At 39.7% G+C, this 26,629-nt stretch overlaps 1 protein-coding gene across 6 annotated transcripts in view; it reads left to right on the plus strand.

Annotated features, from left to right (window-relative positions):
* The window catches only part of GRM1 (glutamate metabotropic receptor 1), a 180,220-nt gene that overhangs the window by 104,183 nt on the left and 49,408 nt on the right, over positions 1–26,629 (plus strand). For all 6 annotated transcript variants that reach the window (XM_038132729.1, XM_038132733.1, XM_038132735.1 and 3 more), the window contains exon 4: positions 8,102–8,337. In XM_038132729.1, coding sequence (XP_037988657.1) covers positions 8,102–8,337 — 236 coding nt within the window. The remainder of the gene's footprint in view (positions 1–8,101; positions 8,338–26,629) is intronic.

Below are 26,629 nucleotides of genomic sequence, written 5' to 3' on the forward strand. Positions count from 1 at the left end.
ACCTTTCCTGCATAAAAGCAGCTACTACATTTAAAAATGCCAAACATATCAAGAGTCTTCACAGTAAAGACTCTCCAAGATATTGCCTGCATGATAGGCAATGAAATTACATTATGCAAATTGCATGCAAATATATGCACCACATATGATAATTAAAACCTTTGTAAATACATATTTGCAAAATACAATCCATCATGGTCCACAAGGTTATAATCTACATTTTAAAATGAACAGTGCAAAAACTTCAAACATTCACATGGAAGTGAATGATGATAATTTGAAACATTGTGAACTGTCATTTACCAACTTTAGGTTCTTTACAGAGTGTCATTCATTCAAAAAAAAATCTCTGATTGACTAAATGAAGGATTCAAGCCCTTACCAACATTTTTTGTTTGTGTGAAATATAATAACTAATGTGCTACTGTGACTGTGAGCTTTCAGTAATCATGAATGGGAAGAGAAAAATGTTGTATATAATGTCATGAAGCAGAACCTGACAAGAACAGAAATTTTACTAAGAAATGTGACAAATCACTTCCAGGAAGTGGCCTTGGGATTATTTTTAAACTTTTTAAACTTCATATCTCAATTTCTCTCAGGAAGTAGCACCTCCTGTAAGACATTAGAATTGAAACCATAATGGGTACATGGAGCTGTCTCAAATGGAGCAGGGCTAACTGGTAAATCATACCAGTTCTTCTTGAGTGACTTCTTGAGTCACTCTGATCCTTGACATGCTCTTCAGTCTATGCTCCATGGGAGGTTTACAGCCCAGAGTGCCATAGTAGAGCTGTGTGAGTTCTCAGTCTAAAATCTGTGCAGTCTGGCACCAAATGTTCCTCTTGAACCTTCTTCTTGTGTGTGCCTTGAGATCGTCAAGGCAGCAGTCTTGTGTTTACTTTTGCTTTCTAAAGCCTTCCCAGAAGGAGTTTCAGTGGTTTTCTTCTCATGCTTCCAGTGTGCAGAACTGATATTCCCATGCTTTCAGCTCTTTTTAGTCAAGAGTGACCTATGGAGGTAAGCAAACTGTAGAAAACTAAAGGCTGGAATTCAGGATTCATTTGACCCCAGCAGAGTTTGTGGGAAAAGAAAACAGATATGAATCCTAAAGCACCTTGTGACACTGGTTGAGAAAGACAGGGAGCTTGGGAAGGTGATGAGTCCTACCTGTCTCCATCCATCCATGCAGGAGCCAAACTACTGAACTATATTGAGGCCTGCATCAGAGGAGGCTTTTACAGCTTTCTGCTTCTGTGAGACCTCACCTGGAGTACTGTGTCCAATTCTGGGGACCCAGAAAGTTTTGGACCTGTTGGGGCAAGTTCAGAAGAGGCCGCCAAGATGATCAGAGGGATGGAACTCCCCCACTGTGAAGACAGGTTGAGATTTGTTACACCTGGAGAAGAGAAGACTGCAGAGCCTATAGCACCTTTGAGCACCTAAAGAGGGCCTGCAAGAAAATGTAGAGAAAATTTTTACAAGGGCTTGTAGTGATAGGACAGGAAGGAATGATTTTAAACTGAAAAAGGGTGGGTTTAGATGGGATATTAGGAAGAAGTTATTTATTGTTAGAGTGGTGAGACACTGACACAGGTTTCCCAGAGAACCTGGGGATGCCCCATCCTTGGAAGTGTTCCAGGCTAGGCTGGATGTGGCTTTGAGTAACCTAGTCTAGTGAAAGGTGTCCCTGCCCATGGCAGAGGGTCTGTAACTGGATGACTTTTAACGTCCCTTACAACTCAGGCTGTTCTATGATTGCATGTTATCACCTGTTTGTCTTCCTTTCAGCTGAGAAAATTTAGTGAACTTGATTCTTCTGGTTTTGAGGAGGTCAGTCAGCTGTCAGCAGGGTTCAGGTTACAGACTGATAGTACACAGCCTTTCAGCCTGCTCTTGCCAGCAGTGACGTACAGACTTATCTGTAGCCACGGGGTTAATTTCCTAATATTGTTAGGATTGTAACACAGGTGAAAGTAAAACAATGCTTTTTCAAAATTCTTGCTTGGCAACTAAAGGAAAGTCTCCTATCCTTCAATGCAAGTGTGTAATTCTGGTGAATTAGCTAAATGAGTAAGCGCAAAAAATGCCTTTAATTTCCCATGTTTGCAACAATACTCATTAGCAATAATGATCAGCACCCTTTAGCTGACATTGCTGACTGCTGGGATTGACTGACAATGCATACACCTAAGGAGGAAAGTCACTTTCTGAGTTGCTGACTTGTGAGTATTGGACAGTCTCAATTTTCTTTACATGGCATCTTCTGTTTAAGGCATGTATTACACAGACACTGAGTATCTCTGGTAGTGCTCCTTATTGCCAGAGAATAGGCCCATCCTCCTCCACAATAAGGTAATTGTGTTTTTTCTTCACATCAGGCTGATGAAATAAAGGATCCTTTAAAAAAATCTACTCCCAGAAGAAAGCAGCTGAGCAGTCAGCTACAGAGCTGCTCATGAGTGACTCTGGGCCTGATTCTGCCACCTATGATCACAGCAAGTGGCAGCACTGATTTCTTTTTTTCCAATGAAATTATTCCCCTTGCCACACTGCTACCTTTTGGTTTGGCCTTATGCTGAGCTCTGTTTCCATCCATTCTGCCAGTAAAGAAGAAGAGTTACACAATTCTTGTGTGCAGACAGGAGAATGTGTGCAGGCTTTTCCTTTTCCAGGCTTTTCAGTGGGATGCTGTCAGAAAAGACTTCTATAAAATGAGAAAGTGAAACTTGCAGGCTTCCATGTCTGATCAGCTCTAGAAACTGAGACCACTGGCATTTGCCAGAATCAAATGACAAATTATTTAAATGCTACTTAGCACTATTTTGGGTTGTATCGCATTTTGAAACACCTCTACATAAGCAGTGTCTGGGCCTCTAAAAAGTGTCTGAAGTGTCTACTACACAGAAGGACAGTTTTGCAAAAAGTACTTTACAATTAAAATGCCCAGACTTTTAAAAATATAGGTGTATATGATCCAGCATATAATAATTGTTTTTAAAAATACAGATATTAACATATCAACAAAATGTCTTGGCACTTTATTGAATCTTGAATTCTCTGAGTGGTGCTGTTCTCATTTTTAAATGCATTAGAAGTATGACAGAACAGCTGGCAGCCTTGAGAGTGTGGCAAGAAGGCATTCAGCACTGGGCTCTGTATCAACAGGGATATATATCAACATGACAGGGGAGGTGTGCTGACATGGACTTCAGTTTTGTGGAAAGGAGGCAAGGCAAGAATGCAGATTCTGAGCCTTCTGTGCAACAGTTACAGTCACCTAGTTCCCTGCCACCCTGTTTGAATGGGATACCTGCAGGGACCCGCTGTGAAGGTTTAATACTTGAAACTAAAGGGATAGAAATCATGTTAATATTATTGACAATTTGGTTTTACAATGACGAGAATATCTGCTGTAGGCAGAAAGATTATTGCAGAAATAATTCATTTAGCATTTCAAAGGGCTTCCTGCTCTTAATTTCTTCTCTTTTATAACTTGTCCATAGAGAAAGAAAGTATTTCATAATGAACAAAAACTTCTTAAAAAAACAAAACCTCAGCTAATTCAAAAGGGAGTTGCAGCTCTCCAGTCAGAGAGCTCTAAATCAATTGCATTCTATAGCTTTGGTCAGTCAGATCAAATAATTCAAGGGTGCAGAGATCAAACTGCCAATCAGTATCTGTGACTAACACATGTGTTTCATTTTCTTTACCTGTGAAAGCACGCTAACCCGACAATAATCACAGGGAAAGCAGTCCTCATAAACAATAGTGTGCTTACTTTTGTAGGTTTACCTGTTTGGAAAAAGCATCTGGATGAGCAACTCTCTGAGCACTGTGCTGAGAAGCAGAGCAGAGCTGCTGCTGCATCACTTAAGAGTTAAGCCCTGAAGAGATGAAAATAGAAAGGCTGATTGCTGGTTGTCTCATCAGCCCTTGTGAAAAGCAGCTGACAGTATTCATGTTTAGAAGAGGAGAGGAAATTGGAAATCCATTCCATTTCTCCCAGTGTTTCAGTCACAAGAAGATATGTGACTGCAGTTCAGAAAATATGGAGAGGCTAAGATGCTTAAGCCACAATTCAGTGATGTCCATTGTCACATATTAACAGAACAGTAAGCTTATTGGAAAAAAAAAAAGCTTTGTTTCTTCAAACTCCATCTGTGATAGTGGTAACTAGGACTTCTGCTCCTCTGGGGTAGCTTTGAGCTTTTTTCCTTTCCACCTGATTTTTGTTTGTGAGTGAACACTGAAATTTGGATTTGGAATCATTAATGTCAGCCACCAGACCTGGACTTGGACCAAGAGCAGCTTGCAGAATATCAGTGACCGTTTCGACTCTGATAAACACCACAAAACTGTAACAAAAGCTGTTCTTTCTCTCCTAAGAGCAAAAAGAGTGGTTGCTAGTTTGACAACCACATGCTTTTCCCTCCCTCACTGTTTCTGTCATCACACTTGAAACTCCCTCACAGAGCTTAGATTGACAGTTGCACAAGGTACCCAGCACCTTTCAAGGCTAGATTGTCACACACATGGACACTTACCAGGGATGGCAGTTTGGGTAATGGATATTGGGCCACCTCCTGAAATCTGTAGCCAAGGCACGGAAAGACAGGCTAGCAAAAAGTGCTATGTGCAGTGCTACTTGCTCTTCAGCAGGATGAAAGGAGGATAGTAGGTGGAATGTACTTGTTCTGACAACAAAAGAATAGTATGTGCTTCCTAATTAAAATGAAATTTCATTTTTATGTTGACTCAGCTATTGGTCTTGTGATTCTGTCACTGTCATCTGACCATCAGTATAATGCTGTTGCCCAGCAATAAAAATGTAATTTTTTCCCCACCATCTTCTGGACCACTATCCATTTATTCATTTGGCACCAGGGGCGCAGGGCTTCCAGACAATCTTTTTTTGGCATGTGTATATACAACAGAAAGGAATCCAGAAAGGTTTTATAACAGGATCTTGGGTCTCTAATAATCCTCTCACAGCTGCAGGTAGGGCTGCACATCCCACTTAGGACAAATTTCACCTCAGTCAGCCTGCAGCTGCCAGGATGGCACGGATCCCCTAAGAAACCAGAGGACTCTGCTTCCTTGATTTTACTGAAAGTAGAGCTAAGCTCCCATATGAGCTTCAATACCTATGAACTTTTTTTTCTCTGATTCCAGTGATTTTTCTTCACATTTTGCTGAAGATGAGACTTATCAGACAGATTTAACAATTTGAGGAAGTTGAAAAGAGAATAAAAAATATTTGGGGCCAGAAAGAGACAAAGAAACATTAGGTGACAATCTGTGTTCCAGTTTAGGGGAACTTTTCAATGAGCTTCCCTCAGAGAACTCGAAATACACTTTCTCTTGTTTTGCAGATTTGCTCTGTTTTGCCTTCAGAATTTATGTGGCCATTTTCCAAGATAAACATATTGGGGAAGGGGTCAGGAAAAAGAAATAGCTATTTTTTGGCTGGTAGGAATCCAAGCAGTAGTGAAACTACCTCATCTCAACAAGGTCTTGTAAAAAATGGCTCAATTTACTTAATTCTTGTGTCTTGATAATGTTTCTGCTTCAGTCTACTGCTTGAAAGCCAAAAACATTGTGACAAATAATGAGGTAATTATGTAATTAGGAGTTAATTACTCATACTGTAAGAGTGATCTCTTTCTTACTTTTCCCCCACATAAGAAAAAAATAAATATTGTGTCTTTTTCTCCTCTCTAGTTAAAATTTCCATCTTGAATTATGTGAAATCCAGAAAGTTCATTTTCATGGTTTTACCTTTGCATAGGTTATCTAGACCAGGATTACCTAGACCATGGTTGGTCATGAAGTAGTCAGGGGAGCATGGTACATTTTATTATTTGTCCTCAGCATATGGACAAGTGAAGAGTGGGGGGATGCAGAGATGTTGAACCGTGGCATCTTTCCCTCTCCAGAATTTCAGGCAGTCTGCTGGGGCAGGGAGCAGGGATGGACAAATTGTAGGTTTTTAACTCTGTGCACCCCTGAGGCAATTCAAGTGCAGCTGTCAGGCCAAGGCTGAGCCAGGTGGGTATGACTTGGGCTATATTGGTTACCAGACACTGAGTCCTGCATCCCAGGCTGTGGGAAAAAGTGACCAGCAGCTTCTGACACGTTCAGCTTGACAGAGTCCCTTTGGGACACTTCCAAAATCTCTGTCTCCCTCCTGTGACCTACACCCTGCATCTCCTCCAGCTCTTTGCTTTTATACTGCATTTGAAATGCAACAGGCACACACATGTATCTCATGCTGTATGAAGATATTTGTCAGCAGTTTGTTAGCTCAGAAATTTTGGGTTGTTCCACTGCAAAGCCTTGGCAAAGGGGGAAACAGAGGCGATGTCCTGCCTCAAAGGCACCATGGAGTGCCATCTTAAAATACAGATTTGCGAGATTGTGAGACTAGGTTGAAAGGAATGTCTTGATTATTCTGCACTGCCAGATGCCCCATGTCTCAAATAACTTTTATAATAGAGGCGTGTGTTGTGTTTCAGATGTAGAATTTACTACATGGGTTTTCCTGTTTTTTCATGGAAAACTGCCATTTTCTTTCTGGGTGCTTGGAGCAGAGCTGCAGCAGTTAATGTGAATGCCAACTAAACCATGGAGCTGTTTAGTCTGGTAGCTTAGGACCAAAAGCTCACACATGTCCAGTACATAGTCCCTTTACAGCTGTTTGACCAGGACTGTGGCAGAGTTTGCTACTTCAAATGGTCTATATTTTCTTTTGTGGAGAGCCAGGCACACCTGTGCTGAATGTCTCATAAATGCCCTCAGCTGGTAATGGTCTGCACCACAGCACTCTTCTCAAGGCTGTGTGTAAAGGCTTCTAACAAAGACCTTCTTTCAGTCTGTCTGGAATTCAGGATGCAGCCCTCTTTTGGGTGAATCTGAGACTTCTCTCAGTGGTGAATTGTGTTTTTCCTCTTGAGCTCTTTGCTGCTGGAAGTGCTTCATCTGTCTGCTATTCACAGAAGCAGTGCAGCTGATTTCATTCTGAATGCAATAGACCTGGATCTGAGGTGCCAGAATAATCTATTTCTCTTATTACATGCCCAGCATTTTAAGATTAAGCAATGGCTGACTTATATTTGCACTTAAATTAGACTGTAAAAGTATTGTTCTTGGGGGATGCTAATAAGAACGGCAGAATGACACTAAATCAATGGACACTTAAAGAAGGAGAAAAAGAACTAAAGAACTAAACTAAAGCTCAGATGCTAAGCCCAATGGACTTTATTCAGACCTGTTAAGATAGACTTTCCATGAAATAATGTTGTCAAGAAAGAGCTTTATCTTCAGGTTTTCAAAAGCATCTCATATATGAACAAACAGGGAAGTAAAGCAGAAAGCTATTCTTCTTAACAAAAAAGAACTAAGAGAAAAAAAATAATAAAAATAAGAACGATGTGGGGGCGGGGGGGGGGGGGGAAGCATTTTATCGCAAATCCCATGCAGTGGGAGAATAGCATGTGGTTTTCTTTCTGGTTTGGTCAAGTAGTCTTACTTCATTCTCTACCAACAGAATGCAATTCCCATGTCATGTTTGATTTGAATTGCTCTTCTAGCTGTATGATCCACGCATGCTGAGGTCTATTTTGAAAAAAAATCTGGGATTCTGGCTCATTTTCCATTTCAACAACAATAATTTTCTCAGTTTCCACCTCTTACAGGACAGCAGAAATTAAGCAGAATCTCTTCAGTCACAGGGATATCACAGCACAAGCTGTGATAAATAACCTTTCCAGAAGGACAAGGATAAAACCTCATTATTCTGGATGAGTTAATGAGGACTCTGCACGAAATCAGTCAGACTGCTCATTACAAGTCGCTATCACTCTGCTTTTTCTGCCTGAATTTTACATCTTTAGATTCCCCATTAATCACTTCCTTCCAAGGGTGCCAGCCTGCCTTTGGCTGGTAGCTTTTCCAAAACCAGCTTTCTGTCTTTGTGTAACGAGCAGTTTTTTGCCTCTTTTCACTTCATTCCAAGGGTGCTGGCCTGCCTTTGGCTGGTAGCTTTTCCAAAACCAGCTTTCTGTGTTTGTGTAATGAGTGGTTTTCTGCCTCTTTTCAGCGACGGTTGGGCAGACAGGGATGAAGTCATTGAAGGCTATGAACCCGAAGCAAATGGAGGCATCACCATCAAGCTGCAGTCTCCCGAGGTGCTGGCCTTTGATGACTACTACCTGAAGCTGCGGCTGGACACCAACACCCGCAACCCCTGGTTTCCCGAGTTCTGGCAGCACAGATTCCAGTGCCGCATCCCAGGGCACCCGCTAGAGAATCCCAACTTCCAGAAGAATTGCACTGGTAACTTGTCAAACATTTCAAATATTTTTCTGGTTTTTGAATTTGTGCTCTGGCAAAAAATTTTCCTTGGTTCTGGTTTGGGTTTTTGTTGTTGTTTTATTGGCTTTTTGTTTGGTTTTTTTGTTTGGATGGTTGGTTTTTAATTAAATGTTTGTTCTTGGGTTTTTTTTTTGTTTATTTTGTGAAAAGAAAGGTGGTGACCTCAAATTGTACAGATAATAATCCTAGCTCCGGTGGGAGTACATCTGGTGCTTGTTGCACAGCCTTATCTCAATTTTGTTCTGCTCTGTTATAGAGTGACTCGCTACCATTTTATGTTTTAGGGCTATGCTAAGTCTGAGTGCCCAAGTTTGTAATATGGCTTGTAAAAAATAAAGAGACATGAAATTTCAACAAAAATATGAACAAATTTATACTTGCTTTCCTCAAAGTCAGCTTTTCTGATAACTGAGGAATCAGGAAATTCACAGACATTATTACACCAGAAAACCAATTTTAAGGAAAATTGATGAATTTTAAATTTGGCCAGTCATCTGTTTTACCTTTTTTTTTTTTTCTTAACCTATTAAAGTATATACAGTTTGTTTCTACCATATAGCATTCACATTAAAAAAAAGTCTTACAGATGAAAATAACTCTTACCTCATAGTAAGGAAAATGTACCTCTGCATAGACAATTTTTCTTTTCCATTCAGAGTCTGAGAAAATCTTCAGTAAGATTAAATTTATTAGTAAATTAAGTGAGAGACAATGATATTTCTATGAAATATTTCCTGAATGATTTTTCCAAATATTTTGTTTGTAGTTTACAAATATTTAATTTGTAGTCAAAAATGTATACTTGATAGTAAGGAAGTTATTTCCTTAGAAACAAAATTATTGAAGCCTTACTTTTCATCCATTTCTTTAATATTCTTTACATTTTGACCTCCTGTATCCCCTAGCAGTAATCTCGGTTGGTCTTCTCATGCTCTCTGAGCTCCATTCCCATATTTTCTAGTTCTTCCCTTCTCTATCAGTAATACTTGCTAGTAAGGACTTCCACTGTTCTCCTATTCACCATTGACGCACATCACCAAATACTGTCACTGACTTTTAACTGGCCTGATGTGCTAACTGGCAGCCAGGCTGGCCAGTCTGGGCACTGAAGGACTAATAGCAGGCCAGAAAGGCTAAATCCATATTGCATTTATACTGATAATTTTTCCTCAAATGATCTACTAACTTTAGACTTTACCAAAATATTGATTTTTTTTCTTGTAAATATTTAACATGCTTTAGAAATGCTTCAACTCAGACAAAGAAGTTGATATAGGCCAACAGGGGCAAAAATTACTAAGGAGAGTTGAGTGATTTATGCACAGTGCAAATGCACAGCCTTCTTTTGTAAGAAAAGAAACTTAAAATTGTATGGTTTTGTTCATTCCATTTACACAAATAAGTTTCATGCTGATGAACACAGGTTCAGTTTTGAGACATCTCAGCAGCTGTTATAAACATGGGTAGTTTGTTATCCAGCTTCTCTTTCGTTATGAAACTAAAACTGATTCTGAGCCATCACAGTCACCTTTTATCTGGTGGATCAAAGGCAAGGGAACTCCCCACGTGGTGACTTCAAAATGGCCCACGTGGGGGATTTCTGCACAGAATACGTAGGTGAGTTTTCAGACAGTGATTGCTGTAGACTCTAAAATTGTACTTAAGCCAAAAAAAAAAAAAAAAAACCAAGAAGAGAGAGAGAAAATCATGGAAGAAAAGTAGTGGAGGCTATTTTATTAAGAAAATATCTCACCCCAAACTTTTCAGGATATCCCAGGTTTGAAATCACTGGACATTGGAGGAGTTCTGAAGAGGTATCATCACATGCCTGCCCAGTGTTCTGGGTTCTCAAGGTGTCAGGGACCACTAAATTCTGATAATACTAGTGAAACACAAAACCATTTGTCTACAAGTTTTGCATGAAACCTCAAAATATGTGATACTTCTTAGGCTTTGCTGAAAAGCAATCAGCTCTTAAATTTGGTGGTGTACCACTGATAACCCTCAGGCTTATCACACACAACTAAAAAAATCCATAAATGTCTCAAGTCACCAAAGGGAAGCATCACAAGGTATCTTTCCCAATAATGACATACCTACAGAATCAAAATATCTCCATGTCCCCAGCAAATCTGTGGGCAATACAATACTTATTTTTACTTAACTACACAGATCTGACTGCTGACTGTCTGGCACCACCAAAGCTTTCTGTGAACATATCTTTATCTGACATTTCTGGAAGGTTAAAAATGTCACTTTAAATACTAGCAGCTTCAAAACTGTTTGGTGGAGACATTCTCTCTAAGGAGGTCTAGTATGACAGTGCCAAGAAACCGCCTTCTTCATCTCTCACAGATTTGGAGGCAGGACTTTTCACAAACTCTCTGTTAAATAAGGAGTCTTTTGCCTCTCCCCTCCTTCACAAAGTATCTCTGTACACAAATCTGAAGGAGAAAATCCATGATGCTCAATAAACAATAAGCACTAATATTTGAAACCCATTAAAACTGCCAATAGATGATGTGACTTTTCGTGGTACTACAAATTTAAGTACTGCTGCCACTCCTATGTCACCCTAGGAAAAGAATCAGTAACCAGTACTGGTATCAAGCACCTTATCTCCAGTATGGCTAAGAGCTTTTTCCCCTACCTCAATATTCCTATGAAAAGGCACATAGGGCCATGCATCATGGAAAAAAGTTGAGTCCCCTGTGGTCCCAGGAGTCGATGTACATTATTAACAGGTGTTGTGGCTGTCTCTGGGTCATGACCTCTTTTGTATTACAGAAGTGCTCTGTTCGTCCTTACTGAGAACAAAGCACACCCATAGTTTGACACAAACAGCAATTATCAAAGGCAATACTACTCAAGTTTGTTTTCCGTGGAGAGCTAACATCTCAGGAAACTATATCATGAAAAAAAGAACCATTACTAAAGGTTCTTGTGATACGCAAGCATAGTGTAATTGTATTAACACAGCAAGAGGTTTCCTAGGAGCAGACAGAAGCAAGAAAAAAAAATAGAAAAGACAGTGTTGTTCTTTGAATACCTTATTAAAATATATTCACAATATTTCAACCTATCTATGTTTTGAAAAGGCGATTAATAGCAATGTTTGTATCTGTTGAGATTTTTCAGTTACTGCCCATTATAATTTACTCACATACAATCTAATCAGTTTACTGAGTAATTTATTCAGAATTGCCACTGGCATGTGAGGCTCAATTTTTATCATTCATGGATAGGCAAGGACTTCTCCTCAAGCAATTACAGCTGCTGCATCTGCAACTTCTCACACCCTGTTATTGTTGAGTCAGCATTAGCTCAGGATTGCATACTCCCTAAGAAGCAAGGGAAAGCTAGTTCCTAGAAATCTCCCTTCTCTGATTACAGGACTTACTGCTGGAATTCCCTCATTCAGTCTCTGAGAAGACTGATGTTGTCCTTCAGGAATTCTCATATTACACTGAGCCCTGAATGTACATGCATATTTTGGGGGGAAAAGAAAAGTATATCTGCTGTAAGCCCTATTGAAAGGAAGCAAGTCCGAGTGTGCTCTACTCCATGAAGGCTGTAGGATGCCTAACAGTTTGCCACAATTTCAGAATAGCTCATCTGGATGACTAGAACTAAGTAGTAGTAGTAGCAAAAAAATTCTTGGGAAGGGAAGAAATCCATCAAGACTGTTGCAGTTACTGCTCATTTAGATCATCCCTTCCTGCAAAAATTAAACAACTTACTTTTCCCACTTGGGTGGCAGCCAAATGAGTGGGAGCTCTTTTTGACTCATTCTTTGCAATGTTTTAGCCAAGTGCCTCTTGTAACAGAATGCCTTTCCCTATCCCTCTCTCCTTCCCTCTTTCTCCAGCTGCTATAGGAAATATTCTTCCTCAATAGGATTCAAGTATAGAAATTTTATTACACGTAGATATATTGGATCTGGCTGAGATTGGCTTAACTTTCCCCACAGCAGCCCTCACAGTGCTGTACTTTGTATTGGGAGCTAGAAAAGTGTTGGTAACACAGCAGTTTTTCCAGGGCACTGCTGAGCAGTGTTCACACAGCATTGAAGCTCTCTCCCATCCCATAACCCCACCCTCAAAGGCTGATAGGCTGGGAGTGAGCAAGACAGGAGGAGGGGAGAAAAAAACAGTTGACCCAAACTGACTAAAATTTCCACACCATATGATGTCATGGTCAGCAATAAAGGATGAGAGAAAGGATGAGAAGGCAGGAGAGTGTTTGTTATTAAGGCATTTGTCTTGCAAAACAACACACTGAGGCCCTATTTCCCAGGAAGAAACTGGACATCATCTGCTGACAGAGTTAGAGAGTACATTCTCCTTTTCTTCCATACAGGGTCTTTGGGTTTTTTTGATCAAGCTAACTTTATCTTGACCTGTGGGGTTTTAATTTTTATTTTATATATTTTTCTCCCTTGTTCTGCTGAGGCGGAGGAGTGAGAAAGTGTCTTAGTGGGCACCTGCCAGCCAGCTGAAGTCAATGTACCACAGTAGAAAACACACATTTGTATATGGATATTCTCCTAGAGTTTCCTGGATATCTAGCAGGCCAAAATCTCTTCCAGTACAAAGTTGTTCTTAAGTTGTCTGAGCCACTAAAGTACCTGTAATGCACCCCATGTAGCTGCTACAGTCTGTAGGAAACAAAGCATGTCTTACAACTCTGCATGGACCCCTGACACAGCACAATACAGAAATTCCCACCATTCTTCATTCTCTTCAGATGAAAAGTCAGAACAGAACAAAGTGTTTTAACTGTAACAAAAAAGCCTGTTTCTGAATTTGAGGTACTCAGACAGTATCTGATTCAGGATGGACCTGACAGAAAGTTCCCTTAGCACACAGCCTCAGTCACTGCCCCAAGGAACAGTCCCTACTTATCTCAGTTAATCAGAAAACACCCTTTTCTGCATTTTGTAGATTGTACACAGATGATAGACTGTGTACATCAGTCAACAGAGTTCAGATATTTTTCCAACAGACTTGTAGAACTTGTATTTTTCCAACAGACTTCTCTTTCCCAATCTGATAGCCCAAATGAAAGTGGGGTTTTTTTTCCACACAAAGTACACTGGCTGATCTTCCTCTATTGCATGTGGTGAGCCCACATAGGTCAAAATTAAATGCAAGACATACTCACACAAAAATGATGTAAAACTCAATGCAGTGCAAACACTTGCAGGGATATCTCAAAGCTCTTTTACAAAATGCCTTATTCTCCTCCTGGCAGATAATACAATGGCTGGAGTTTATGTAAACCAGGTGGGCTGAGTCCTCCTCTGCATCACAAGAGACAGTTATGAAATTGGTAATGGAACTGATGCAAATAACAGATTACGCTCACAGCAGTTCATCTGCTGGGACAACAAAATACATTGGCAGGCAATCAGCACAAACATTTTTCAATAGAGCAAAGTGGAACAAAGTGGGCAATTCATGATTCATTCATCGATTCAATTGATCTTTGTGACAAAGGGTTATTTGTCAGTGAATATATTTGTTGCAGATAAGAACAAGAAATGTAGATATTTTTTGTTCCAAAGGAAGTCACAGTCCAAGTTCCCTTTAGGATGCTTACTCATACTTTTGGTCATGCCATAAGGATTTCTCTATCTGCTAATTCATGTCTTGGCCCAAGAGAACTGCAAGCAATCAGTCTGAGTGCATCCAGAGTCACAAGGATCATAGGATCACTCAGTCTAGAAGGTAGCTCAGGAAGACTGTAGTCCAACTGCCTGTCAAAGCATGGTAAGTCATCAGTACAGACCAGGTTGATCAGGCCTTGAAAACCTCCAAGGTGGCACAGTGTGTCTGGGCAACCTGTTCCACTACTTGAATGTGAAAAAGTTTGGCCTCGTGTCTAAAGAGAGAGTCTAAACCTCTCTTGTTTCAAGATATGCATATCATCTCTTATTCTTCCACCAGACCTCACTATGAAAAACCTGCCCCTCTCTTCTTCATAACCCCTCCATATGTATGAGGTCCTTTTGTAAGGTTCCCCTGAAGCCATCTCTTCTTCAGGCTGAACAAAGCCAGGCCCTTCAGCCTGCCCTCAAAGGCAAGGATTGCAGCTCCAGAGCATCCTGATGGCCCTGTGCTGCAGGTGTAGTCCAGGTTATCAGTGTCTTTCTGTATTAGGGATTCACAAACCATATGCAGTGTTCTAGCCTGATGAGGGCCAAGTAAAGGATGGTGGTAGTGGTTAGATAATCACATGCCTCAGTCACTGGTTGTGCTGTTGTTGGCATCCTGCTTATAGAATGCTGCTTGCCATTACTCCTGCCAAGGATCTGTATGTCCACCCTATTCTTGTGTCAAATTTGGTCCTGAGAAGGTGTATCTTTTCCCATCTCCTCTCTGCAGCAGGCATAAACTTTCACCACACCTGGCCAGTTCTGAAAGACCACCACAAATTGTCATAAAGTATTAAATCATGAGCAGAACATGATGATAGCAGAAGAAGCTTGGGAAGAAGGCTAAATATTCCAGAAGAGTAATTTATGCTTTGGTATGAATAAAGCAGAGTCATATTTCTTGAGAAAAAAATGTCAGTAAGTATAGATTATTTTGTGACTGTAAAGACCTTGGGCTACATTTGGTATGGCCATAATCTGAAAGAGATGTGGAGCACAGGGCTGAGGTGATTTAGGTATTAGAGACCCACACAGCAATACAAAAAGCAGTGCAGTGTTACATGAACATACCAGCTCAAATAGTGTATTTCTATCTGTGGAATATTATCCAATCATTTCAACAATTGGTTCTGAAATCAGGTAGGATTGTCAGCCTCTAGTTAAGATTTCTCTGAGAAGCATCCCTAAGTGTTTGCCACCATTATCACCCACTCATTAAAAAGTAACTAGTTTTATCCCATCCAGACTCAAAGCTCTTATAATTTAAGTGAAAAGTTTTGGGGCTTTTTTCCTGACATAAGATATCTGTGGTTTAAAAATGGTACTCCCCAATTCAGTGCCCTTGTCAAGACTCTCCCAAACCAGATGCCACTTGCTTACTCACCCCGTCCTCTTTCTGGTTCAGGAATGGAGGCACAAAAGGTGAAAGTCATGGTTTAAGATAGGAAAAATTTACTGGAAACAAAAATGAAATAAGAAAGTGAACAACAGCAGTACAATTATAGCAATGGAAGGTATAAGACAAAGGAACAAAGAGATGATTTACATGAAAAACTGCAACAAATCCCAACCAACTCTTCCCCACCACATCACTTTTCTCCCACAGGAGGGAAACATAAGAGAAAGTCGCTTTCCCTCACCTTGGCAATGATGTAAGATGATGTCGAATAACATTACAGTCTTGGCTACAGCCCCTCCCAATGATTTTGGCTGAAACAAGGAAAAGCATAACAACATCTTTCTTAGAAGATCTACAGGGCCTCTACTCATGCCTGTCATGATGTTTGTTTTTCTGTTTTTGTTTGTGAAGTTATCCCTGACTGCATTTATTGCACCATATGGGAAGACAGAAGACTGATGGCTGCCTATTCCCATCCTGAGACACAATTGTACTTGAGCAATGCATCTTTCAGATTACATCCAGGCCACCAATAATGTAGTTCAGAGCTTCTCTTAATCAAGAACTTTTTTCTTAATACCCGCCCTACTTCTAATAAATCTTTGAGATGACATGGGGTTCTCCTTTTATCTTCTCAGTGGACAATGTGCTCCAGGATGTCTACTTGATTTTTCTACACTTTTCTGAAGGAGTCAATGCATTTCCAGTGAGAGCTGATCTGAGTTGTTTCCAGAATTGGGCAAATTAGATCCAGCAGACATTATTAGGGCTCATCCTGCTGTGCCAGACAAGTATGCAGGTGTTTCTCTGAGAACATTCTTTTTATCTCAACATCTGCTGAGCTCCTCCATGGAACACCTGTCCCATGAGATTTTTCATCAGCAGAAGCACCTACAGTAGGAATTACTGCCACTACAATAATTCAGAAAAAGTAATTATAAGACAACAGCCTGGCGTGCACTCTGCCAAGTTAGCCACTGCTGGTAAATAACCTTTTTGGTGTATAGGAGACATATTTTTAAGCTCTTGAAGAAGGAATCAAGTTATTGACATGCCAGAATTTCTTAAAAATCCATTTTACATTAAGTATCCTGTGACTTATTCATGCTCACCTCTGCTTTGCATTCTCATTACATATTTAGATCCTGTATCACACTCTTTTTCCTCAGGCAGGAGACAGAAGATCCTAGTCATGCCAGGAGTGATCAAAACTGATCACAATGTCACTGGCACCTAGAACAAAGCCCACTGGGGACAACTTGTCTGAAGATATTCTAGTTGCTACTTTTCTTAGTCAAGTCTTTTTTACAGCAGATAAGACAGGAGAGTTGTAGTTTCATTTTATTTCCCAATGTTACAGGCAGCTTTTAAGGCTTAAAGATGAGGAGGATTAATATTGTGCTTATCTGTGATAAATCATGTGAATTATTTGGAAAAGATATAATGGCCAGGTTTTTGCTCATTTGGTTCTAGTTTTTGTGTCCATGCTTAGAAAAAAAAAGCACTTATATTTACCTTATATTTTTTATTTCCAAAAATACTTTTAAACCAGGCTGTCTATAAGTATACAATAAAAATAAATATCTTTCTTCTTTTGGGACCCATAACAAAAAAAAATGACATCATCATGAAATAAAGGAGAGGAGCAATATACATGTGCCTTTGTAACCAGCATAGAAGACAGTTTACAGAACCATGCATATTACAGCAGCATATGACAAAATTTTCTGAATCTACACCTACATTTTCCATTCTGGATTTTAACAGCAAAAGCTTGCATTTCTGGGATTAAAAAGTCCTCAGGTAGGCTTGTGACATTGGCCCTTTTCCATTACATGGATAAACTGATGGTGCTACTAAGGAAGAGGACACCTGAATCATGCTCCCTTCAGGCTCCTGTCTTCTGCACCTAGAGACGGGGCCACTCCTGACTGCTCAGATTGCCACAGATGATTTAAGCTTTTATCAGGAGCACAGTGAGGACAAAAGCACACAATTAAAACAAAAATTGACTTGTTCCTAGAAATCAATTTTTTGTGCAGGTTGTGCATCAGAACAATTAGCAGAGATATAAACATTTAACCAAGTGAGGAAGTCAGTCAGATGAAATAACACAAGTAACTGATCTGAACACAAGGCAAACTGCTTTCTGTCAGCACCCCATGTCTTTTATTAGATGATATCTCCCATTTCCTCACTTACCTGTAGGTGGAAAGTTTTAAACTCAGCTTGCAATTTTACAGGCTGTCATTACTGGCAGCGTTACCCCATAAATACAGGTGCAAAGGAGAAGCAGTGGTACAGGTGCAAAGGAGAAGCAGTGGAGGCTAACACATGTAGGCACAGTCCCACATTCTCACACCTGTCTAGCTGCAGACTAGAGATACTCTTTGCACACAGGGATATTTTCTGAAAAATAGCCAGTAACATTCTTAAAATAAATGGGTTCCTCTTAAAAGATTGTGGGCAAGCAGTGGCATAAAGAACAATAAATTATGAGCCTGAGTGGTAAAACCCAAACCATGAAAACCACAGAATTTCCTATTCAGAATATGCTGTATTGGTATGCACAGGGAGAATAATCTGATGGAAGGTGTGTAGTCTGAAAAACAGGGGTGCTAGAATAAATCTCTGTTTTCCCATTCATACTGGGATGTCTGGGGAAGTGCGGAAGTCTGTTTAGTGGAGAGACTTAGGGAAAAATAAGATACTGCATCGACACTGCGTTGCTGGCTGAGCCAGAAATCCACTGTAGCACAGCAAGGCACTAGACCAGATGATTTCAAAATGTTTCCTCTGCTGAGATTTTTGAGATTCATACAGTAGAAAGTGGCTTTGGAGGAACCCACAGGTTCAAAGCTTCCATTTAGCTCTGGGTTCAGGCTCAGCTCTATAGGAATGAAAAAGCAGGGCTGTTTTCTTCGAAGCAGTAACACTGTACACATCATGCTAGGCAGTGAACAGTCTACTTTCTGCAGAGGCCAGCTTAGTCTGCTGCTTTTTCCAGGCTTATTTTGTCTAAAAATTCATACCACAGGGGCCTGTTTTCTTGTGAGATCTCAAGTACTTCAGTGTTTCCTGCATTGTCACATTTGGCTACACCCAGGAAAACAAGAGGTGGGCTAAAATGGATGCTTTTAAAATTCTTTCAGGTCAGAAAGAATTCTGCTTCTGTTTTTCTGTTGAGTTTGACATGTGGCTACAGATTAGGGCCACTTATTTTGTTTTCTGATTTGCTTAGCTCTACTTTGCTGCTAGTCAGTGATGCATTGTCCTTCTGCAGATGTTGTCCAGAAACTCCTAATCTTAGCTTAGCTTTAAGAAGGATCATTTCTGTGTTACCAAGCACAGCCCTGGGCAAGTGTCCGGGTGGGGGGAAAGTAAAGTGGGTCTTTGTGATCTGTGTATTTGTGATTAAATGATTGCATATTGCAAGGGTTAAAGGAAACCCGTGGGTGCTCCTAACAATCATTTCAAAACAATGCCTAATTTCACCAAAAACTGTGAATGTACTCTGCTAATTTATAACATAGCCCAGCTGGTTAGGGTGGTCTGGACCACTTTGCAGCTCCAGAGCAGCTGCAGCATCTGGCTTTGGTCCCGGGAAGCCAGGGGTTTTTCTGTAACAAACTGGATGTTTGCAGGACTGCTGTGTAGCCTGGACCTTGCACATTGGATGTCCATGTGGCTCCAGGAAGCCAGCCCTTCACACAGAGGCTGTCTTGTATGAGGATATGGACTATTAAAAACAAAAAACAAAACAAAACCCAAAACCAACAGCAAACTTGGCAAAGGAGAAATTTAGAGTAAGCTATATTTCTGCAGAAGTAAGGCACATTGGTTTTTGTATTAATTTGTGTTCTGACAGCTAATGCTGGTAGTTTTAATAGCACTTTAGCATTAAGAACAGAAGAGAAGAAGAAAGTTTGTTCTCTTAGAATAATAACTTAAGAAATCAAAAGAAAGAAAAACCCAGTAGTACTGGCTGATGGGTGGTACAGACAAGAATTCTGAAGCCCTTCTAAAATCAATAGTGATTTAAAGCACAGTAAATAGTGGATCTCTTTCCTGGCTGCTCTTTGTACTCATGCAGAACCACTGGAATTTAAGATAGGAAAACACCAGTTATGCCAGCTAGTTTGTGTCCTACCATGAGGGAAGTACTTGGTCAACTAACATGAGATTTTGACTCACATTTTGAAGTCCTCAGAATCTCATGACCATACACTGACAACTGCCACTACTTAGACATTAACAAATCTAGATCAATGGAGGGAAGAGAGTTTGTGATTTGTTCCATTTTCTGTCTCCATGCCACATAGGAGCACAGATGAATATGTGTATTTTATTACAATCATAATATTTTTCCAGTCTCATCTAAAGAGACTGACTTTTGCTTTGGGTTTTGTGCTGGTGCCATATATTTAACATCTACTAAGAAGAGATCTCTTGAAAATTCCCTTGCCCCATTTTTGGGTAATATATTCTGTGATTAATATGAAAGTTGCTTATTTTCAAATCTGAATCAGAATTTTCTGATGAAGATGCTCAAAATTAGGCTCCTCAAGTGCATGTTCTGAGACCTAGATAAATTGGCCTGATTTTTAAGGGTACTGATCTCCCATAATTTCTATGAAAGTCAACAGCAGCTAGAGAAGTTCAGGCATTAATCAAGTCAATTAATTAGGTGCCTGAGTACATATTCAGGTTCCTAATTTAAGTATTGCATGGTGGATAATTGCATGGTGGACATACTCTGAAAGCTGCAGTACAATTACTGAGCTCCATCTCTTTCTTTCAGACAAGGTCTCAGGCTTCATATAAAAAACATGACACCTGAAATATAATCAGTCCTATTTTCTGAACTTTCTATTTTTCTATTGTAATGTGTTACAATGGAACATCTACAAGGGTATCTGAATCAACTTTTTTTTCTTTTTATTAAGAGTGAAAACTTGATTAAAACTAGATAAATAGCATAAAAATCTGTATACATTCTTTCACATTTGTAAATGAATTTGATTTTAAGTGTGTTCATTCCTGTCTCATATAAGAATAGCAGCAATTTATTATCTGCTAGGCTTGTTCCAAATAACTGATCTGTTAAGAATAGTAGTTCTAAATATGTCTTTAATTGAGTATGCGAGTAAGGCAGCAAGGTTACATAGCTAACTAAGAGAGAGGGGAAGACTGAAGATTGGGATTTCTTTCTTTTTAATTATTTCTTCCCAGGAGTTCAGATCAGGTCATGTCATTCCATAGTCTCTGTGGAATCCTGATCTTAGAGACTCTTGGTCAGGATCCACATGGCACTGGGTGAAGGCTGTGAAGAAAGTAAGGGACGAAGGCAGATCCAAGGTCTCTGTGATAATAACTACAGTAAATAATATTAGGGTGAAATTGGTGCCTGAGGCCTTGGGAGCATGGACACTTGTGGGACCCTGCAGAGTTTGAGAGAAGCTCAGAGATAGTTTATTGTTGACCTCTAACTGACAGAGGTAGCTATGTGAGACGCAGTAATAGCAACAAAGTAAATCCTCTGCTTTTGTATTCCAAAGAAAGGGAACAGAAGAAAATAAGAGAAAATAATAAAGAAGAATACCACCATCACCCCAAAATAACTGCCCAACAAAACCCATGATACCAGATGAGAATACAGCCTCTGAATAGGCTGAGACAAATCAAAACCCATTCCATTCCATTCCATTCCATTCCCACTGGTTGTGAATCTTCCATTAAAATAACTGTGCTGCTGTCTATGTCCTTTAAATGCAAAGGCTGAGCCTGACCATTCAAATGCCTTTGCTGGCATTAAATTTTGGCCAGTTAATGAAATAACAAGATGGATTTCAAATGCTATATTAGGATTTGAAATCAGCATCTTTGTTGATTACATATACAAACCATTCAATCAAAGAAAAAGATCATCTGGCATATTTTATTCCTGATTATAGGATGAAATATTAATTTTTAATTAAAATAGGAACTGAGAAATAATATATTGCTGCAGAAGGTGAATAATAATTTCAAATAAGTAAAAGAACATATTGTGGTCATTTTGCAGACAGACTGTACACAGTCCAGCATTTGAAGAAAACAAATTAATCATAATTATTATTTGTCAAGCTCTCATAGTAATTGCTCTCTGTTTAAAAAAAAAGATGCTGGAATCACCTCACATTCTCTTCTATGTTTTTTTGGTTTTTTTGGTTTTTTTTGTTTTTCTAGAATGAATATGTAATTTAATGTTATGTCCTAACTATCTGAATTAGTATAGATTTCTTTTAAGCCTAAACTGCTTCTGACTTGATGGATTCCTAAGTTCAGAATCAATATTTTATTGATTTCTAGTTTAAAGCCTTGAGTATCATGTTTGAGTATTTGACCATAATAAGCCACTGTATTACCATGTGATTTCCTGGTCAGTTCCATGAGCCTTCCAACATGTGATCACAGTATTTTAATCAGGGATGAATTTCCATAAGCTAGAATGGCTGAATATTGATTATTTTTATGATCTGCAACTAGATGAAATATTTTTACAGCTTACTTGCTTCATGATGGAGTTGATTCCAAACATTTTTATTAGAGTGTGCATAAAAATGAACATCCATAACTTTATTTCATTATGGCATTTTAAGTATACTTCTGTTTTGGCACATGACTGCAGCCATGAAAATGATGGCACAATACAAAGTCATGCTTCCTTTCAAACCATTTGTACTGATACTTACTTGGGAGTGTAAGACACAGGAAGTGATTTATTTTAAATAGGGGCAGTTATTTTCTTTTGTTGTTTCCCAGTGTATTAATTCCAAAGAACAGGAATTAAGATAATAGCCAAAATGAGGCAAACAATAACTTCAAAACTTAGCATTTTTGGCAGGTTTTTGTTATCTTGCTTCACTGTTAACATTCTGTGAATTGTACTTCTCAAGCTGATTTCATTGAAGTACACACACAAATAGCACAAGTATGAATCTTTTTTTTTTAATTCTTTGAAGTGGGCTGAGTTTTTTTCACCTTGCACTGAGCTGTACTTTGTAGATCCTTCCATTTCTATTTCATTAAAAACCAGTCCTCGCTGCAGAGATATTTCATCAAGATCATTCCACTGAACGTTAGGAACCAGGGGAAGTAATGCTAAAATGTCCTGCCAAGCCTTTAACAGTTCATAGCAATGGATGTGTACAGAAGGGGTTTCAAATGCCAGCTTGCAGGCTTGTTTAGAGAAGGAATCTCAGCATATCATCCTCATAAGGCCATAAATCCTGTATTTTTGGTAAGTAAAATTTCTTAGGAGGAATTTTATCCTAATGGGAAGAAAAACAGAGGCTTCAGGCCATGTCATCCCCTACAGAAGCTTTATTAGGCTGATGAGCTTCTGTCAAGCCATCTGCTCTAAGTGGGTTTCTCCAGAGCTGCATTTAACATGTCCCCCTGTACATGAACTTGTGAAATTTCTCTGCTTGTTACCTAGCTTCTTGCTCCTTTCCCTCTTGCTTTTGTGGACTTACATACTTGCAACTTTTCAACTCTGTGATCAGTTTTTTCGGCTCTCAGTGATCGGAGTTATAAACTCACAGGAACGATCTGTGTAGATTGCAAAACCTGTGGTGTTGGAAAGCTACACCTTGCCAGGGGCAGGCTAAGGAAAGAAGAGACAACACTCTCCTGGGGCTCCTGGCATGCAGACAGATGTGCTGTTAGCATGGCGCTCAGGTGTTGCATTTTATTTGCCTTCAAGTCCTTTCTTTCACTGCTAAACACAAGAGACAGAGCAGGAAATGGGGATTTAAGGGGAAGGGGAAAAGAATAACTTTTTTCTCCAACACAGCCTCCAACTCCAGTGCTGCAGTTCTGACAAAGCCATGCTGGCTGTTGCTGCAAAGGCCTCCAGCCTTCCTCCAGCCTCTCCTGAAGGCAGACAGGTGCTGCAGCATTGCACATCAGCTATAAGTGCTTTTGAGTATTTAATATCTCACCCAGACATGCCCTGTCTGCTCACCCCTGCATTGTCCTGTGGCATCAGGCATGCCCAGTCTTCACATTCACTTGAGGTTGCAGGCAGCCCTAGGAAGGTGACAGTCTTCTCATCCCCTACTTGGCTTCTCTGGGTCTCAGAAAGGAGACTCTACTCTCCTGGACAAAGGCACACTAGAACACGTCTTCATCATCTCCCTCAGGATAAGCACGAGCTATGTGCATTGTCACTTGCTGCTCCTTCTGGAGTCAAATAGTTGTGTGAGAGTCTGAATGCCCATGGAAGAGGCAGAAAGAGCAGAGCGGGGAGCAAACTTTAGACTCTTGTGTCTGTTCAGCAAAGTCTGCAGACTGGTAAATGAAGGAGGAGGAGTTAGATCCGTTTCCTTCTGTTTTGCTCCGGAGTCATGGGGTGAATTCAGACTTGGCATAGGGCTGGCAGCACTGCTGAGTCCCCTTTCTCCTGCCCTGTGCTTAGAGACTCTGACACTTGCTCTACATCTGATTAATGAGTGAGTCAGCTTCTTGTACAGTCATTTCTCCTCACAATGTTTCAGCTTCACTGTGGCACTGTTGTATTTGAGTATGCCAGACTTGTTCCAAAGTCTTTGACAGTAAGCTCTTAAAGCCCTAATGTGCTTACATAACATGATATGGAGAAGCAAGAAAGCAAATTTAATTAAATCTTTCCCCACTCCTTCTGACACACAGGGAGAGACAAAAGGAACCTCTTTTAGAACACTGGGGAATAATGTGGCATACTCACAAAAGCAGCAAGGAAATTGAAGACACTGGTGGTGTGTAGTATACATAAAATGGGTACTAATCTTCAAAGGTGTTAGATATCTGAAATGAGAGAGAACTTGTACCTTGATGGCTGAATTCACATTCTGGTTTCTTTTAGGCATGGAGTTGACATCTGTAAAAATACGCTGGTAAAAATAAATCTAAAAACCCAAATCCTTTTAAATTCAATATGAACTTTATTTCAAGAGAACATTCCATCAGTGATTTGAATAAATTTGCTAATGATTAAAAAAACCCCTCCATACAAATACTGGTGCAATTACCATCCTGTTAATGCTTTAGAGAATTCTAGTGCAAATTTTTGAGGAGCTGTTGCTGAACACCCAGCTTTCAAATGGGTGTTTCTGTTCTCTTCTCTCTAGTTTTATATAGAAGACTAGAAATACTAGTAATCCCAATTAAAAACCAACATTCACCAGCTTTAACAAAGCAGTAGTATCTGAGAGTCTCATGGATTTTACCATTCTCAAAAAGAAAATAGCAGGGTGTCTCAACTGGTAGCTGTAATTATATCCTAGCTTTTCAGGGAAAAATACATCAAATGTAATTGCATGAATTTAATCTCTTTGCTTGGCAAAATAAAAACCATTTGAAGAATGGAAGCAAAACCTTTTGGATTTAATGACATCCTGAAAACAAAGTTGGAAACCCCGTGAACTTCATTTATTACTTCATGAGTACTGTAAGATGTCAAATGTTTATCAGCAGGTTTCAATATTTGGTGTAGAACCCGCATTTTGTAAGATATTATTTCCTTTTAGCCTCTCCTATGAAAGCTCTGCTTCCTCTCACCAAAAAGTGCAGGAACTCGCAGTTCTAGATAGAGAAATGCATTGCTTCCTATAGAGTGGCAACATGATGCTCAGGGGGACATTAAGGAAAGATCTTTTCCTATATGACAATACTCCATCCTTCCTCAGCCTTTCCTTACCAATAGAGGAGCTCAGTCCAGACAAACAAATAGTTCACATGCAATGGGAATTGAGTTACCCCTTTCATCTTGTGCCTTTCTGGTGGCTCCATCCTCTGTGTATGGGATCCCTGTGAGGGACCTCTCCTCTCTCTCACTGTGTTTAGCTGCCTCTTGGACTTGCCTCCCTGCTGCAAAGATACAGACATCAAAGCGAGAAGTAAAGAGTAACCAGTGTACATATCCTGTTCTGTTTGAAAACAGAATAGTAACTGGTTTTCTGGGAACAGAAACCGTAAAAGAAACAATAATTTACCATGATGGGATCATTTGTTGCAGGTTGAATGAAACACATATTATGGTCTGTGAGAAATTTTTCAGCCTGTCAATTCTCACTCTTGAAAATGGCACACATTTTTTTTAAATTGAGAATGAAGCAAAGCCTTGTTTTTTCTGAACATCTTTTGGCTTGGAAAGTATGCTCTCCCGAGATAATTTTTCCACAAGTTATTGGTGGTCACATTATAGCTTGCACATAGAGACAGCAAAGTCATTGAGACAGTCCACAACAACTAGAGCCACGATTGCTTGTTCTAGTCACCAAATCCTGGCCTCTTCCTCAAAGGTAGTGAGCTACAGCTTGAAAGGGCTTGGAAAGCAGGCAGTTACATAGGAAAATAAAACTTCAGGAATTCTGTTACTGCATATTTGATTGTGGACTGGAAGAAGTTTTTGGATGTTTTCATATAGAATAAATGACTTGTTGCCTGTGACTTGTTTTTGGACATAGTGAGTACAGTGGCAGGAACAAAAGTTCACGTTTTATTCTTAAGATGTGCAGATTTCATTCAGCCATACAATATTAATGAACAGAATGTAATTTTTATCAAAAAGGGGATAAGAAGAGAAAAGAACAAAAGATGCACAGGTTTTAAACACACCATCTTACTTATCAAATCTAGAGAAATTATAACCTCTGTTACTCATTTTGCTGACAGGCTTGAAGCATTGGCCACCTCTGTGGGAAGCCTCTTCCAGTGTTTGTTGGGACTGAAGGGGAGGATAGGGAACCTGCCTCCACAATTTGTCCCATGGATGTGGACATTTGCTAGGAGCCTGGGCAGTGCTCTACCAGTTCATACCCTGCATTTTTTGGGGGGAGCCCTCTTTAATCCTTGGCATATGCAACCCAAGTATGGGAAACTTTTTTATTTAATTTTATTTTCTCAATGCAATTTTGCCCCAATTGTCCTTCCAGGTGGTTTTTTTTTTGGTTTTTTTTGGTTTTTTTTCATAAATTAGCATTCATATTCAATGCAACTCATGCAATTCATATTCAATTCACCCGTGTTGTAACTTACAACAAATCAAAAATGTCATTTGGCCTTCCCATGAAGCATGGCAGTCTTGGTAAGGACAACTGCAAATTGAGAAAGCAGTATATACAATTTTTAATATGTTCATACCTCTGTCAGGACCACCAGAAATGAAGATGGTT

This window comes from Motacilla alba, chromosome 3 (genome assembly GCF_015832195.1).
Source record: "Motacilla alba alba isolate MOTALB_02 chromosome 3, Motacilla_alba_V1.0_pri, whole genome shotgun sequence".
Taxonomy (NCBI): domain Eukaryota; kingdom Metazoa; phylum Chordata; class Aves; order Passeriformes; family Motacillidae; genus Motacilla; species Motacilla alba.